General features: G+C 28.4%; 1 protein-coding gene across 1 annotated transcript in view; it reads left to right on the top strand.

The window, feature by feature from the left end:
* The first annotated feature begins 317 nt into the window (after nt 1-317).
* Nucleotides 318-17,874, top strand: part of Wdr33 (WD repeat domain 33) — a 100,192-nt gene continuing 82,635 nt past the window's right edge. The window contains exons 1-4 of the mRNA XM_075355618.1: nt 318-490; nt 1,083-1,348; nt 7,198-7,467; nt 15,818-15,969. Of these exons, the coding sequence (XP_075211733.1) occupies nt 1,088-1,348; nt 7,198-7,467; nt 15,818-15,969 (683 nt within the window). The 5' untranslated portion in view covers nt 318-490; nt 1,083-1,087. The remainder of the gene's footprint in view (nt 491-1,082; nt 1,349-7,197; nt 7,468-15,817; nt 15,970-17,874) is intronic.

Here is a 17,874-nt window from a genome sequence, read left to right on the forward strand (position 1 = left end):
CAGTTTGTTCAACGAATGCCATATATTTTAATATTGACCATAAACCTCAATGTTTTTATGTTTCCTTACACAAATAAAGTAGCATAATTAAAATGTAATGATGCATTTCTTTACGTAATTTAAGTACTTACTTTTTTCCTAAAAAATCATTAATAAAAAAATATATATGTATTGTGTAATAATCACTTCAACTCGTATTTAATTTTTAAATAATTCTATGATTTAATTTTATGTGAGTTTCTATTTAATATTTTTTCTAAAAAAAAATTAGAAGAAACTAAGTAGACTTTACTGAATGAGTTACTACAACTGCCTAATCTATGACGAAGACGGCTTTCATTTTGTTGTTCGTTACGTATTAGTGTAGTTTGCTAGGCTCGTTGTTTTGTATTTGTAGAATAATAACCTTAAGTAATGCTGAAATAAAAACGAGAAGCCCTGTTATTTAACCATTCCTACAAAAGTTTTACTGAACTATTAACTGATTTAGGTATGCTGTTTATTTTGTTGGTGCATTTTATGCATCCGTGCACCATCGTTGTCTCATTTATTTTTTAAGCATTACGCTTTGCATAATGTATTTCATAGTGTTTCGTTTGACTTCAGTTTTCAGTTTACAAAAAATTTGTCGGAGTAAACTAATGCTTTGCAGGATTAAATTTGTTGCACTAATTTAACTGTACCCACCTGTAATCTCATGTTGTTAGGTTGACATGGACGGTTAATATTGTAGGATGACATATGGAAGGTTGATATTGTTAAAAATTTAAGTATATACACATTCTGAGGTGTGCGATGTAGGAGTATTATTTAAAATTATACCTTGTTTCAGTTAATCGTCGTATGGTTTATTTGAATTGCATCGTGCGACTGTAACTATGATCACTATTCAGGTTTATCGGGCAAATTAGGTTACTTGTGTGGTATAAACAAGAAAAAATTGTTTCTTTTCATATAATTGTTTGTTAATTAATGCTGTGTGAATGATTGTGTTCCAACTTAAAACTACACTTTTTCTTCTTCAGTAAGTTATGAATGTTAAAGTTTTTAGATCTTAATTTAATCAATTTAATTTTTTTTAGATAACATGATTACCATCACACCAACTCCTCAACAGTACAATGCACCACCACCACCATTGCCCAATATGTCAGTTCCTCCTCCTGGTCATCGGTTTCCAGCCCCACAAAGATTTCATCCTCCAGGACGGCATACATTTTTCCAACAGTTCCGACCGTATGGTCGAGGTATTGCTGCTTTGGATCCAGAATTTGATGGCAAAAGGCTCAGGAAGTCTGCAATGCGTAAAACAGTAGATTATAATTCAGCTATCATAAAAATGTTAGAGGTAAGTTTGAAGAAATTACATCTGCTTTTGTTTCATTATGTGGTCTTTAATTTGACATCCCTGTTGCAGTTAATGGCTTATTATTGTAACAGTTTTTTCCAATCTTCCTGCTTTCCTAACAAACTATGAATATATTCACAGTCTTGTAGCAGGGTAGTAGTTGTTATTCATTTCAGTTGTTTCAAATAGACCGTAACAGTTCATATAAACAGTATTAATAACAGATATTTTCTAAAGATTCTTTAGCTTTATCAAAAAGCTAAGGTAAATAATCTCTCGTCCAATCCACTTTAATAGTATAAAATAGGGTCAATCCATTTGAAGTGTCCCAGAAAAACATAGCTGGTTGCTTGGCAAATTAAAAAAAAAAAATTGAAACTTACCCACTTGTTTTCTACAGTTTCAGGACCTTAAAACTATTCAGTTTTAAGCAGTTCATCTGTGACGGCCATTTTTGTTACAATGTGCACACCAATTTTTGTGATTTTAAGCGTTTATGGAAAAAAACTATTGATCCTGGAAGGATGAAACAAAAATAAATTTAATTATATTTTCTCAAGGTAAAAGATTGGTCCAGTGATCTCTTTTCTTTCTATGAGAAAACTACAATAAAGTCAAACATGAAATGAAAAACTGAAATTTCACTTTTGTTAATTTTTTTTCAAAAGGCGAGGTTGGCATACATAGTTTGAATTATATTTTTAAATGTGTATATATATATATATATATATATATATATATATGGAATTAGTTAATGAGCAAGACATTCTACCGGAGTTAGGTAAAAGACATAAAACAGGAATTAGTAATGACACAATTAAAAAAGTTGTGTTATTTTATGAAGATGACTAACAGCAGGCTGTGTCCTGGTAAAAAGGATTGTGTTAGCACGCTTGTTGATGGTTTCAAAGTGCATAAACAAAAGCACCTTGTTCTGATAAATGAATTGTATGACTCCTTTAAAAGTGAACCCCACCCCCCTTAGAGCACTTATTTAGTGAATCAAAATGATTCAATAATGGTTTTTCATGAATTTTGAGAGTTTATAACTTTTAACTTTAGCCATAAACTTGTACAAAAACACTGAAAGTTGTGCAATTTTTATCACCAGCCCCATCACAGTTATGTGAAGCCAAAATCTGATTTTAAAAAAAATTAGTTTTCAAAAATTCATAAAAATTTAGGGGTAAGTATATTACCATTAATATTATTTATGGTATAACTACTAACATATATCTACATATAAAAAAATAATTCTTTTGTAAAATAATAAAACTTTGTATGCCATCCCTGCTTGAAAAAAATTAACAAAAGTGAAATTTCACCATTCCTCATATTCAACTTATTAGTAATTTTCTCATTGAAAGAAGAAGGTAAATAGACCACTGGACCAATCTTTTACCTTAAGAAAATTGAATAAATTGCTTTTTGTTTCATCCTTCCAGAACCAATAGTTTTTAGTTATAATTTTTTTTTAAACCCTTACAATCACAAAAGAAGGTGTGCACATCCTAACAAAAACATCCACCACTGGTGAACTGCTTAAATAAAAAAATTCTAAAATAGTTTAAGGTCATGAGACATGTAGGAAACAAGTGCATAAGATTCAATTTTTTTTTTTTTTAATTGGTTAAGCAAATTACCCTTGGGTCACTTCAAATGGATTGACCCAACACAAAATCAGGGGCTGTTCTATCTACTACGACTATTGTCACTAGTGTAAAATATACTTTAAAGTAGATGCTTGCGAAAAGAGACTTGTTCAACTTAATTGCAGAAACTATAATCTTTACAAAATATTAAACATTAGCTCCTGCATCCATGGAACAATTTCTGATTAATACATAGCATTAGTTACTAGAGAGATAAACCTTTTCGTTGAAATTTACATTTCTCTTATTAATTGTGATATTTAAAATATTAAAACATACATTTCCATTCATTATAGAGATGTGTAGAAAAATATATATAAATTGCAGCCCATAAGTATAAAAAATATCCAGGAAACTTTATTATTATTTAATAATTATTACAGTGATGCATGAACTTATACATACAAATTATGCAATTAGAACTTGTAAAATAAGTAACAGTACTTGATCAAGATCCTTGCAAGGATTTTCTGCCTAAAAATTGGAGTATGTTTAGGAATTCATAATTTTTTGAGTTCACCAATTAATGAAATTTGATAATAACGATGTACAGCCAGTGCACTTTAATTGGAAAAATCGCAAATATAAATTATGTCTGTATTCTTCATTGGAAAATTAAAAATAAAAAAAATTTTAACTATGGTTTACAAAACTTTACTCTTCTCTGTAAACATAAAAAACTGTTGAAATATAGTACAGAAATCTTAGTAACTGATTAGCTCTTGATATTCTGATTCGTTAATAATGAATTTCTCAATTTAATTTTTACTTCCTTGTATGAAATAAAAGAAGTATTGCAAAAAATTTCAGATTTCAACAGAAATTCAATTTGACAAGTTTCGGCGTGATGTCTGTACGTATGTATATATCTTGCATAACTCAAAAACGATTAGTCATGGAATGTTGAAATTTTGGATTTAGGACTGTTGTAACATCTAGTTGTGCACCTCTCTTTTGATTGCAACTGACTTGACCAAAAAAGCCCAAAATCCAAAACATTTTGATTTTGGACTTTTTTTAACTGCAGTAATAAGTGCTCATTGACCATTTATACTACACTTTTCAACAATATATCATAAGTGATACTTATTTTCATTGGTTCAGAGTTATAGCCAAATAAAATTTTAATTAATTAAATATTTGGATCTTAAAGGGGAAGGCACATCAGGTTTAAATCAGACTCCACATACATTTATTTATTTATTTTTTTAAAGAAAATATTTTTGTAAAGAAAATTTTTACAATTAATAATAACTCAATAATAAAAAAAAAAATCTGATGTGGACATCACTTGATTTCCTTGTACACCTATTAAATTACGTATACACATTTTTTGCTGCACTTCATTTAAACTTATTTCATTTGAAAGTGAGATACGATCCTCTAATTCTTTAATAAAGTGGATAGTTACACAATTGCTGAAATATTAGTTTTTATTAACGTCAAATATTTATATAATTATTAATTCAACAATCTTACATGAAAAATATTAGGATAGAGTAAAAGTCCCTTTATTACTCATATTACTAGATCAGTTTCATTAACAAACGTTTCAGATTTCTGGTGTGTTGTATAAATAAAAATTAATAATTAAAACTATTCCGTTTAGTGAACTCCCATATACTAGTTACAAAATGTTAATTTCAACCTTACCATGTAAAATATTGAGTTTTTATTATTGGACTATTTGGTGAATAATCTAAAATGAAAAAGAAACAATCATACAGGAAAAAGAAAGATAACATGAAATGACATTACATGAGAAATATGTCTCGAGAAGATGAATATGAAGAGGAAGAAATTGTTAAAACCAAAGAAAGAATAAAAAGATTGAGAGGAGGATGATGAATATAAAGAGAAGAAAATTTGAAAACTAGGGAACTTGTACACAAATTAAGATAAGAAGAATTATATCAAACCAAAGAGTGATTAAATGATCAGCAACAAAAAACAAACAAACAAAATTATGACCAACTCAGACTTACGGAGAATATTGTCCAACAATATCAGATGAGTAATGAACTAAAAGATAAGAATTTTTTGCAATTAAAGATCGGGCATGTATGCCTCGGTTATATGTTGTTCTTGTGAGGGTCTATTTTTCAGTCACTCTGTAGTTAATTTTAATGTAGATAAAATTAAACAGAAATTTCAGAATAATTAAATAAAATTGAACTAGAAAATCTAAAAATATGTTTCTAAATTATAATTTTCAATTAATATTAAATAATCAAATATTTCAAATTTTTTTATTGTTTTTGTTGTAAAAATATTTTTACAATCATGGTAATAATTATTAATAAATCAATATATTTAAATTTAAAAAAAAAATGTTAAAAAAAAAAAAGATGAAGTCTGATTTGAACCGATGTGCCTTCCCTTGTAAGATCCAAATATTTCATTAATTAAAATTTTATTTGCTGTAACTCAGAAACCAATGAAAATCAGTACCACTTATGATAAAAAAAATCTGGATTTTGGATTTTTTCTTAACTGCAGTAACAAGCCCTCTTTGAGAGCTTCCAAATATATCATGATGGCTTATTACTGCAGTTAAGGAAATGTCCAAAATTCAAATTTTTTTGGATTTTTGAATATTTTTGGTTCAGTTGATTGCAATCAAAAGGGGAGGTGCACAACTAGATGTTACAACAGTCCTAAATCCAAAATTTCAACATCCTACGTCTAATTGTAAAAATGATTCAAAAGAACTCAAAAGAGTTATACAAGATACATATGTACATACAGATGTCATGCTGCAACTAGTCAACATGGATATTTCCGTTGAATTCTGAAAACCAAATTTTTTCACGATCACAATACTTCCTTTACTTCATACAAGGAAGTAAAAAAAAAAAAATATGAAAACTAAATCAATAGTTATTAGTTAAATAAAATTTTTTGTACTTTTCATTTTAATTAAAAAATTTTAACAAAGATTAATAATTATTAATAAATCAATATATTTAAATTTAAAAAAATATATATGTATGTGAAGTTGGATTCAAACCGATGTGTGCATGGTTATGGATCCGACATGCTTTCACTTACACCCCATAACTACTTGAGCGATGTGAAACAAAATTAATATAAAATGCTGATATAGACACCATAAAAAGTGTGATGCATGTGGTGTCCACCACAATTCAATTGTGTAAGTATCTGTCCAATTTATTAAAGAATTGGAGGATCATATCCCACTTTGAAATGAAATAAGTTTAAATGAAGTGCAGCAAAAAATGTGCATATGTAATTTAATAGGCGTACAAGGAAGCCATGTGGTGTCCACATCAAATTTTTAAATTCTGTTTTAAATCTGAAAAGGATTAATATTTTTTTCTTAATTCAGAAAACTTCAATGATTGTTATGAGCAGCTGCTGTCATAGTTTGGTCAGATTTCTTCAGCTTATTGATTTTCCTTATTTTAATTATGTAGGAATTTAATTATCCACAGACTCTTGTTTATTGGCAATTTAACAAAGGAAATCTATACAAAACAAAAAAAAAAATTTCAATTCCACATTTTTCTGTCTTTAATAATTTTTTCAGATCAAAATTTTTTCATTTTTTTTCAGGTCAAAAGTAAAAAAACAATCAATATTGCCCCATAATTAGTGCCCTAAGAATTTCACTACATTCATTCATTCATTTTACTATTTGAGCAGAAGTCTGGGTAGAATTTTTCAGTAGCATAAGTTATAAATAACCATTTATAACTTAATGAATTTCATTTTTTAATGAATCACTGCAGTGATTCCTGAGACTTAGGCAGTCCAGGTAAAGTTATTTTTACTTTACCTGTATTCATACTTATTCATGAATAAAGGAAAAGTACTAAGGGATGGAAAAGTAGAACAAACCAGTCAAATGAATGAGAAAAATTTAGTATGTGATATGTCTTAAATAAAATTTAAGACATGTTTTTTTTTTTTACTTTATCAAATAGAATTTATTTTTGTTTTTAAAAAAGAATTCTGTGGAAATTTATTTTAAATATATTTAATATATTATCTTAATTTTTATATATAATTATGAATATTACGCTGGATACTTTTTTTTATTTTATCAAAATTCTGTTAATTTTATTTGCGATGTCATGTTACAAACTGTAGGCATACATGTAGTTCATCCACTTCTTTGTGTATTAACTTCAAAGTAGCATATATGAAATAATTGTTATTTTAATCTTTAAATAGGGGCGAGTGTGGCAGCGAGATTTCAGAGATAGAAGAGCATTACAACCTGATACAACATACATACCTGATCTCTTGCCTCCACCCAGCTATGAGGAGAATGCTATAAATGCAGTTACTACACGCTTTGTGAAAACTGCTACCAATAAAATGCGGTGTCCTGTTTTTTGTATGGCTTGGACACCTGAAGGTAGACGTCTTATCACTGGTGCTTCATCTGGAGAGTTTACTTTATGGAATGGATTAACCTTCAATTTTGAAACTATCTTACAAGTGCGTTAAATATTGACGAACAGGTTGAAATGAAGTATACCCTGAAAATATTTTTTACAATATTATTTTCTTTGTTTATTGTTAATAAATTTGTTTTTCTAGGAATTACTGTTTGTGAGGTAATTTCAATTACCTTTGTGAGGTAATTGACATTTGTTTGCTATCTGAATCAGCTAGCTATTTAAGTGAAATATGAAATTAATCCTTATGTATAATTCTTTATAATATGATTACTATTTAAACTTTTCTTTTTTTTAATACCATGGCTAGTTAACTATTATCTGCAGTATTTGTTATATTGTTGACTGAATGTGAACCACTGGGCAGAGATTTCCTCCAGTTATGAAAAAATGAGTAGCATTTGGTGGTACATAGGTGCATCAAGAATTGAAATCCATAATTCAAAAGAATCAATTTTGAAATTAGATGCATTAAATAGGACAAGTTGAAATGAAGTATACCCTGATAAATATCTATAACAATATTACTTTCTTTGTTTATTGTTAATAATTTTGTTTTTTCCAGTAATTATTTTCATGACCTTCATGAGCTAATTGATACATGGTTTGCTAGTTTGAAACAGTAAATACTCAATAATTCAGTTGCATATGCCAGAATATGGAATGGAAACATCCATTTTCAACTAATCTGGAAAAGGTTTCAAACTTAATCATGAAGAGAAGTTATTAGTTTTTTCAGACGTACAAGAACCAATAGTAAATTTCCAGTAACATTGAAGTACTATTTAACATTCCAAAGGATGCAATATGAAGCAGTCTAGGATTACTAATAAAAGGCACTGTGTTGTTACACAGCAATACTTATCTTCATATAGTTATACCATTTTTTTTTTTGTGCCTACCATTTAACTGTGCAGGTATTTAAGCTTGTGTATCAGATTATTCTCTTGTAATTCTGAATTTGCTCTTTCAAAAAGCTAAAGGGCTTGTCACACAAATTTACACTATATGACCTTTTGAACTTGTCAGCCTAAGAACTGAATGAAGCAATCCTTTTTCTAAATGCTTGTCTTTAAAAAAAAAGATTTCATAAGAAGAAGCGTATATATTTATTTGGTTTGTTTGCTTTGAGTTGATGTTAAAAAATGATTCTATTGTAATAAATCTTGTAGCTATATTTTTACTATTGATTTATAGACTCCCAACAAAATATGAATTCCTTATAACATAAGAACATGATTTTTCCCATATTTCATTATATTATACTTAATGTGTTATTTAACAGTTAAAAAAAAAAGTCATATTTCAGATCACATATCTTGTAGCAGTGCTCTTGATCAGCTTTATTTATTGATTTTTAATAGCTAGTTTATGTTTTATTATTTTAATTCTATTATTTGATGTTAGAATGTAATGTATTTTATTATATCATAGTATAAGTTTATTGAAAAGATGTCCAACTATAATCATTTAACGTCACCCATTGATCATGAAAATGAATCAAACAATAAAGAAAGGATAACTTTAAGTAGTTTAACTTGAATTTTTTTAAATGTATATCTATTATTATTTAATTTTAAACTATTAGCCTTCTTTCTGATAAATTTTTTCGCCAGTGTTGTTTAATTTTTTATCGTCTTCTAAAGAATATACTTACCTTCGAATATTAACTTTCTCTGCTTTCGTACTTGATACCACATATCCACATGATTGACTTTCCAATAGCCCTATTGAGTTTAACTTTCTCGTATCAATATTTATAAAGTTTCCAAATTGTACTTTAGTCAGTCTAGTTTTCACATATGCACCCTTCAAATTGGTGATCTATATTTTATATGCTTTCTGATCAGAAGATTTTTCTGAAAAACTGTCTTAATAATAATTTTATTTTTTCATCTATTGTCTTCAGAAAATTTATTTCTTAAGTAACAGCTCTGTTGTACTAGTCAACTATGGAATTATCTAACTTTAAAAAATAAAAGTATTTTTTTAAACTTTGTATTAAAATATAAATAATTATTAAGTAAATGTCAAAATGATACCCTGGTTAATAATAGTAATATTCAGCACAATGTATAAGTGTGTACTGACAGTATGTAAATCATATGAAGATGACAGACTTTAATTTTTTTATTCTGGAGGTTAAGTAATTAATTACAAACAAATATATGTTTACTAATAAATGAACCTCTATCTACATTGAGTAATTGAACAGAACTCATAAATTAAAAGAAAAATTTATCTGCCTAGTTTGTGAGTTCCATTAGATATTAATCTATTTGAAGGTACATTTCTTAATATTAAAAATCATTATAATAGAATAGTTGCTAAGTTAATTTATATATATACACAAAACTATAAATATAAAGCATACAAGAATATCTAGAAAGTAAATATAAAAAAAGCCAGAAATTATGTTTAAAGATTTTATTTTTTGATTAAGATGTAACACTTCAAAACATCTTAATTTATTATTCAAAACATCTTAATTTATTTTTCAAAATAGTCACCATGGACCTTAATCCATTTAATGAGCCTGGGATGGAGTTTCTTGATTCTGATATTGTGTAATGCTTCCATGCTCTCTTAACTATGTCATCGTCATCATGCCTTGAAACTCCCTAACATTATGAAACATTTTTTCAACCAAATGTTCTTTTAAAATCATAAGTGAAGAATTGTGACTTAGAATGAAAAATGGAACTAAACTTCCACTCACCTCAACATTCCTTGCTATTTGTGTGTAGCACAAGTCCTTTGTGCTTTGTGCCTTTGTGAAATGTTTTCATAAGACAGAAATTTGATGAGGAACAGTTCATTTCTGTCTCGGTTGAAAGTTCCAATGATTTTTAATGTATTAAAAAAAATTAATAAGCATCCCATTTTGTTTTTAATCTCATTGATATTTATTTTTATAACATTAAAAGATTGTTTTTTTTAATATTAATTTTTTTCCCTTTTTTAGTATCAATTTTTTTACGGTGGGGGGTTCTGTGTTGTTGAATATATATATGAGGACAAGGTGCTAAGTTCCAAACCTGAATAAGAAGACAGTGTTTTTCTGAGTATATTTGATTTATGTTTTTCAACATCAAGGACTATACGCTTAGCCCAGCATTTCACAACAGCACTTACCCCAGTTTGGTACGATGATTCATCCAATTCCTTAAAACAAACATCTAAGGTGGCAATAACATCATTATAGATCAAAATTTTTCCCTCCAAGCCATTTTTTGGTAATTTTTAAGGAAATTTTGAGCAATTCAAATCATAATTTGTTGATCTTTGCCATTTTAATGACTGAAGTGTGCACTGGAGAATTGTCTTGATGGTAAAGTACTTTTTTTTTGCCAAATGCAAGTAATTTCATTGCTTACAGCTGCAATAGGATTGCAGTAATACAGGGTGTCCCATATAAAATGCAACCCATCAATCACTCATCCATGAAATTTCAAAAGTCAAGCTTACTCCCCTACTCGTTACTGAAATGGACTCGTCCAACATCTGAACATCGTGGCGACGCATACCGCGATGTTGTTACCGATAGTAACAACAATGCAATCATAACGTTCAGTATATTGCTAGAGACAAGATGGTGTTTTTGCTAGATGAACGTGTTTTCATTGTTGAGTCGTACTTCAGTACGAAATCAGTGGTTGCAGTGCAAGATTTATTTCGCCATAAGTACCCAGATAAACCAGCTCCTAACAAAACACCAGTATTAAGGTTAGTTGCAAAATTTAGAGAGACTGGTTCTGTTAATAAAAAGGAACACAGAAGATCTGCGTCAGTGTTGAATACAGATACAGTCACTGAAATCAAAGACCGATTACTCGCCTCGCCAAATAAATCGATCAGATGTTTGTCTACTGAAATGAATTTGTCTAAATCAACTGTTCATTGGGCGACCAAACAATTACAATTACGACCTTATCGCATTCAAACGGTTTATCAACTTCTTGAGCCCGACAAAGAAAAACGGCTACAATATTGTCAATGGTTCCATCGATTTCTGCGTGAGGGAATTAATGTTATGGATTTGTTATTTTTCACAAATGAAGCATGGTTTCATTTGGATGGTTATGTAAACAGCGAAAACAGTAGAATTTGGAGCGCTGAACACCCCCAAGTTTATTATGAAAAACAATTACACCCGCAGAAGTTGGGCGTGTGGTGCACGATATCGCGGAAGAAAATAATTGGTCCTATTTTTTTTTCGAGTACACCATTAATGCAGAACGATATCAGGATATTTTATTTCAGTTCATTGCACTCTTGGAAGAGGAAGACAGACACTGCTGGCTATAACATGACGGTGCGACATCACACTACGCAGGTTCATTTTCTGATTTCGTTGAGGAATTCTTTGGTAATCGTGTTATCGGTCGAGCGGTGGATTTTTTTCTATGGGGTTACCTCAAAGAAAAAGCCTACAGCAACAAACCACAAACACTTGAACAATTGAAAGTCAATATTGAACAAGCTGTATTAAATATCCAGCCACAAACTATGAAAAAAGTTGCAAGAAACGCTGTAAAAAGAATTGAAGCTTGTATTCAGGAAGATGAAGGCCACTTCCAACATTTACTCTAAATGTAAGGTAATTGATGGTAATAATAAAAATTACATTTACACATGCCTTTTTATTATTTCAATACCTACCAATATAAGGTTGGGTTGCGTTTTATATGGGACACCCTGTACTTGGGATTTATTGTTTCACCCTTTTTTAAGATAATCAATGAAAATTATTCTATGTGCATCCCAAAAAACAGTTGCCATAACTTTGTTAAAGAATAAAGTGTTTTTCCCATTTTTTGGAGCAGGTTGACTTTTTTAACTGCTTTTTTATCTGCGCGGTGTAATGATGAACCTAAGTTTCATCAACCGTCGCAGATCAACAGGAAATTCCTCTGGATAGAGCCAAAAGAGCTCGAGACAATTGCTTGAAATATTTTTTTGGTGGTTGGGCGTAAGCAGATGCGGCATCCAACTAGCACCCAGCTTGTTCATGCAAAATATTGCATACATGTTATGTTGTTGACTTGCCTACACACTGCTAACTCATTCACTGCCACTTGTCAATCTGCCAAAATGATTTTATGCACTTATTCTATCATTTCTGGCGTAGTCACTTTAGAAGGGCATCCACTGCGTGATTCATAGAGCTGGGCATGTTCGACCCAGTGTTTTAACTGTGGCAACCCAGCCTTTTAGAAAAAAGGCTGAAAAATGTATTTTATCGCTGCACGAATTTCCATTTTCCAAGTAACACTCTAATTCTCCATTTTAACAGACTGTAAATACTATACTAAGTGATGCAGTGATTTGAAATTCTTATAGTAAACTAATGAAGAATGGAACCATACAATACCACTGAGAAGTTAAGCGTACTAATGCCATCTCTGTGTGAGGGCCGGAAATTTTCACCCTGCCCTTGTATATTTCCTTTTTTGTGCCTCTAACCTTTGGTAATAAATTTTTAATGTATTCTTTGGGTTTTATGGGCAAGAGATGAATGTATTTTTCTTTTGCTGTTTTAAAAGTATGAAATAAGGAAATGTTGAGTCATAAGCCCTATTACTAAACATTTATTTGGTAACCGTCAAAATATGTAGAAAGAGTATGAAGTGGGTTGTATTTTTCCATATTGTCTCAATTATGTAACTTTTTTTAAGCTGTATTGGATTTTGCAGCTCTTCATATCCATATGATGGTTTTCTATGACAGGTTTGTTGTTTAGTTGGATTTCAAATATTTGTTTATAAAATTCAACTAATACCCTGTGAATGACTTTTTTTTTCAAATTAGAATTTTCCGCATCCTTAAGAATTATGAAGACATAACAAACATATGAAAAAAATGTTACTATGGGTTCTGAATTAGTTTAGTATATTTGGAAGATGTGACAGGACTTACTTCACAATCACACCATTTACAGTTTTATTATTGACTTTATAGGCTTTAGGTTTCATGACATCAGCACCAGACTTTTGATGTAGCTTTTCTTGGAGTTGCCTTGTACACCATGAGAAAGAAGTTTTTCTTTGATGAACAATTTATTATCTAGTATCAACTTGCAGGAAACTGAATCGGTCATCAGTGATAAATAATTAGTTAATCCCAGTTCAAAAATGGGTATCAACTATTGCATTATTTTCACATTTCTAATTCCAAATGGCTGTGTAACCAGGACTTCATTTTCATCACAGAAGACTTTCAATTTCTTCTTCCCTTCAACATTATTTTGTAGAAATAAAAATAATGTTAAAATAAAATAATATTAAAAAGAAAGAACATATATGCTGTGTTTTGTCCATAACAGCCTGTAATGGTTTTTTTAAAGTATTAACTTCAAACCAAACCAGATTTAATAATTATAAAATTTTCAGTCACTGTTGTAATTACTACTGCCAGGATTATCATCCTGGCATCAGGTGATGTTACTACTGATTTTTTTAATTATTATTAGGCAGACACATATTTAGAATGATGCCAGAAAGGGATATTATATTCAAATTGTGCCTGTTCATTTAGTATAATGTTGAATGAAAATTTCATAATGTTACAAAGTATTCATATGTGACCCTTTTTGTATTTTTTGTGTATTGTGCATATCAAAGTTTTTATACCTGTAAGAAGACTGATAAACCTGGAAGGCTTTTAAGTATTTAGTGTATGTTTGTTTAAAGTTCTTTTTTTACTACATTGTGTAGCTAGAGTAGTTTAGTTTAAAACTACTTACCTAGTTTTTAGTTTAATTTTGGAATTGTTGTATATTGTGTTGTGTATTCTTTACGTTCCAAATTTTTTAAATATATGAGTGTTATTTTATTTTAAATTTCAGTCTGTTTTTATAAATTTTATAATATATTTTTTGCATTTGAGCTGGAATGCGACAGTAAATATACTGTTACATTAATTTTATAGTATTGAATTGTTGGGTCAGCTTTCTCTTAACACGCACAACAATTGAAAATAAAGATAAAAAACACCAAACATACATCATGCTAATATATATAAACAAAAAGACAGAAAATAATACAAAAAGAATTGTTAAATCTAGTTACAATGTGGCATTTACAAACCAAACAGTTACAGAATATTATATAGCCTTATTCTGTTGTCCTGGATGAATAAACTGAACTTTTCCAATAAGACAATATTGTGTATCAGTCAAATGAAACACAATTTCAAATTACAGTTAATATTTAAACACCATCTTCTGTAATAATATTTGTCAATTTCTTAGTTATAGATCATAAATCATCAGTGACTGGAAATGTTATGATCAATTATGAAAATGCCATATTTTTTAAAAATTTCATTCAGTTTTCCATTTAAAAAGTTAATGATTTAAAAAATATTAACATATACTTTATAGAATAAATGTTATGAAATTAAAAATAAATAGCCTTCTCTATAAGACAGAAATTACTGCAGGCAATATTTATTATAATTCTTATATTTAATTTTTATAATGTATATTTCAAAAAGAAAATAATGGATAATAAAACATTAAAAATTAAATAAAACTAATTTTTAGTTATTATATAATCTAAGTTGATTAATAAATTAATTGCAATTTTAGATTAAATAGAAGCATTTAGAAACCACTTCAATAACTTGGCATCTTACTACCATTCACCAAATTATTATGAAAAAATATATTTCTCTGAAATAAAACTGAAAGAAAGGTTCGTCAAGTGAGTTAGCAGATACATACTGCAAAAAATGCTTTTTATAATCACTTCAATTTCTTTATTTGTGGCAAACAGCATAACTCAACATCAGCAAATTGGTTGAAATTGAAAAAAGATGCTTGTCTTGTTAATATGCTATTAAGTCTTTAAAGTGGAAGAGTTTCTCTTAAAATCAGTTTTTCAGTATGTGAGTGTTGTATTGTAAATTTTTATTTGACTTAACAAAAGTTGTAAAATACTGTAATCAGAAGTTCTTCAGTCTTTTCAAAAAAAAAAAAAGCATCAATAGGTGATGTCAAAGCTAGTGAATATTAAATATTAATATGAATATTAAACAGAACCAATGTAAAAACCACTATTATATTTATGCTTATTAATAAGCTGGGTCTTAATTCATCACAAGATATACTACTTTATAAGGGTCTGGTTGATGTCTGACATCATCATTTCTGATATTCAAATATGTTAATAGTGCAAACAGTTTTGAGAAGTTCAATTAATTAAAATAATAATCAGTCTTATAAAGTGTAATTTTTCTTTCCTATTACTGTAAGTATAATCGAAAAAGTTTTTTTTTTGTTTTTTTTTTACATCCAACTGTTGTTGGATGTATTATATGTAAATAATTTCTGTTTCCTATGTAAAATGTTTTATAAAATAAGGTAAATAAACTACTGGTGATTTCAGGCTCATGACAGTCCAGTCAGAACGATGGTTTGGTCACATAATGATGTATGGATGGTGACAGCTGATCATACTGGTTACGTTAAATATTGGCAATCGAATATGAATAGTGTGAAGGTGTTTCTTGCGCATAAGGAGGCAATTCGTGGCATCAGGTACATCTTCACAACAATCCAACTCCTCATTCAAGAGATGTTAAGTAGTATATATACAGCTATTACTGTTTATATTGTATTAAAAGAATTATGTTATTGTCCATTGCAAAGAATAAATAAAAAAATAAATATAGCCCTAAATATATGTTATATAAACTTAACATCTTCACTCTAGCTAGTAGACATCAAAACTAGCAAACGTAATTGAGACATTTTTTTTAGTGAAATGATTTGTTTTTTTTTTGTTTTTTTAATTTGAAGTTACTGCAGGATTGCATTTAATATTTAATAACTGGTAAATACATATAATTCATATTATGAATGAAAAATGAAAATAATTATTTTTAAATATACTTATTTACACTCCTACATCGAATTTGCAATAAATCTGTATGTCCTTGGGAAGAGGGGAGGTGGAAAGAAGTTTTCTTTTGGTCATAAATAATGTAATTTACTTATTTATTTTCTTACTACCTTCAATAAATAATGCTTCTGCTAGCCCTTTAATTTCAATTTTTTTCCATTAACTTTTCATATTCAGCTTTATTTTGGTAGATTATCTTTACCTGATCATTAAATTAATATATTTAGCCTAGATAATATTTAATGGCTTATGAATTGATTACTGTGATTACTAGTGTGTGATTAAATATTTCTGTTTTATCATCCTTTGAATTAAATCTATAATATCCTTCTTCCTTCCGCCTTTATTCCTTCTATTACTTTATCTCTTAATCAGGGCTGTGTGTATGTTTATTTCATATATGTATTATGAATATAATAGATGACATTATTATTATTATTATTATTATAGTCTTGTTAATGCTTTAAAATATGAGCTGTGATAATAAAAAGACTGTAAACCTTACCTTAAATAAAGTTAATCCTTTTCCTTATTATCGCGAAAGTGAAAAGAGAATATTATTTCCACATTATTAATTATGATGTAAATATTGTAGAGATGATAAATATATTGTATTTAATGGAAATATTTTTGTAATAAATATATTTTATCTATGATGGAATTGTTTAGTTTGTCCAGAATTATAAATAAATTTTTTATTGTTAATTTGTTCTGTACTGATTTTATTCACTTACTGGACAATAAAGTTATTTTTTAAAAACAAACATTATATGGTTGATTATTTTCCAATATGCATTCTGGCATTCAATTATTTTTAAATTAATTGAAGGATTGTCTTTCATATGTTTCTACTGTTAAACTGCTGAAGTATGTGAGTTAACTTTTTTGTATTTTTATAATTTTATTTTTATAGGAAAAATTACAAAAGTTATGTAATGATCTTTTTTTATTTAATCTTAGAAGTTTTAGGGATTTTTAGATTGCTGATGTTGCTTGTTGCTTGTTTATATTTTTTTCTCATTTAACTTTTTATAATTGCCTTTATCAAGACATTAATTATTTCACTTAAAAGCAAGAAAAATCTTAACTAAAGATTAAGATAAGAAAATGTATTTAATTAAAACCTGATAATCAGTTCAAAAAAAAAAGTTAAAGAAAGCAGTTATTTCACCCAGATATTTTTCACCTTTTAGCTAACAAATTCTTAACAGTTTTCTCTAAAGATTAATTTAATTACTTTTACTTTATTCACTTTTATTTGTTTTGTAGTAAAATTCATGAAATATTTTATTTATGGTAAACAATCACCTTCAATTTTTACTGAAAACAATTTTGTTGAAAAATTGGAATTTTATTATCCTCTGTGCAAATGCTATTTAATCAGTTCTTCTGAAATAAAATGTCAAAACATTTGATCCTGGCAAGAATTATGTTTCAAATTTTGTTCCATTTTTGGTTGGTTGGCTCAGGTCAATATCTAAAATTTTACTACACATTTATAAATTGTTTGAAATGGATTTTGGGATACTGAAAGGGCAAAG

This window comes from Lycorma delicatula, chromosome 2 (genome assembly GCF_047948215.1).
Source record: "Lycorma delicatula isolate Av1 chromosome 2, ASM4794821v1, whole genome shotgun sequence".
NCBI lineage: Eukaryota > Metazoa > Arthropoda > Insecta > Hemiptera > Fulgoridae > Lycorma > Lycorma delicatula.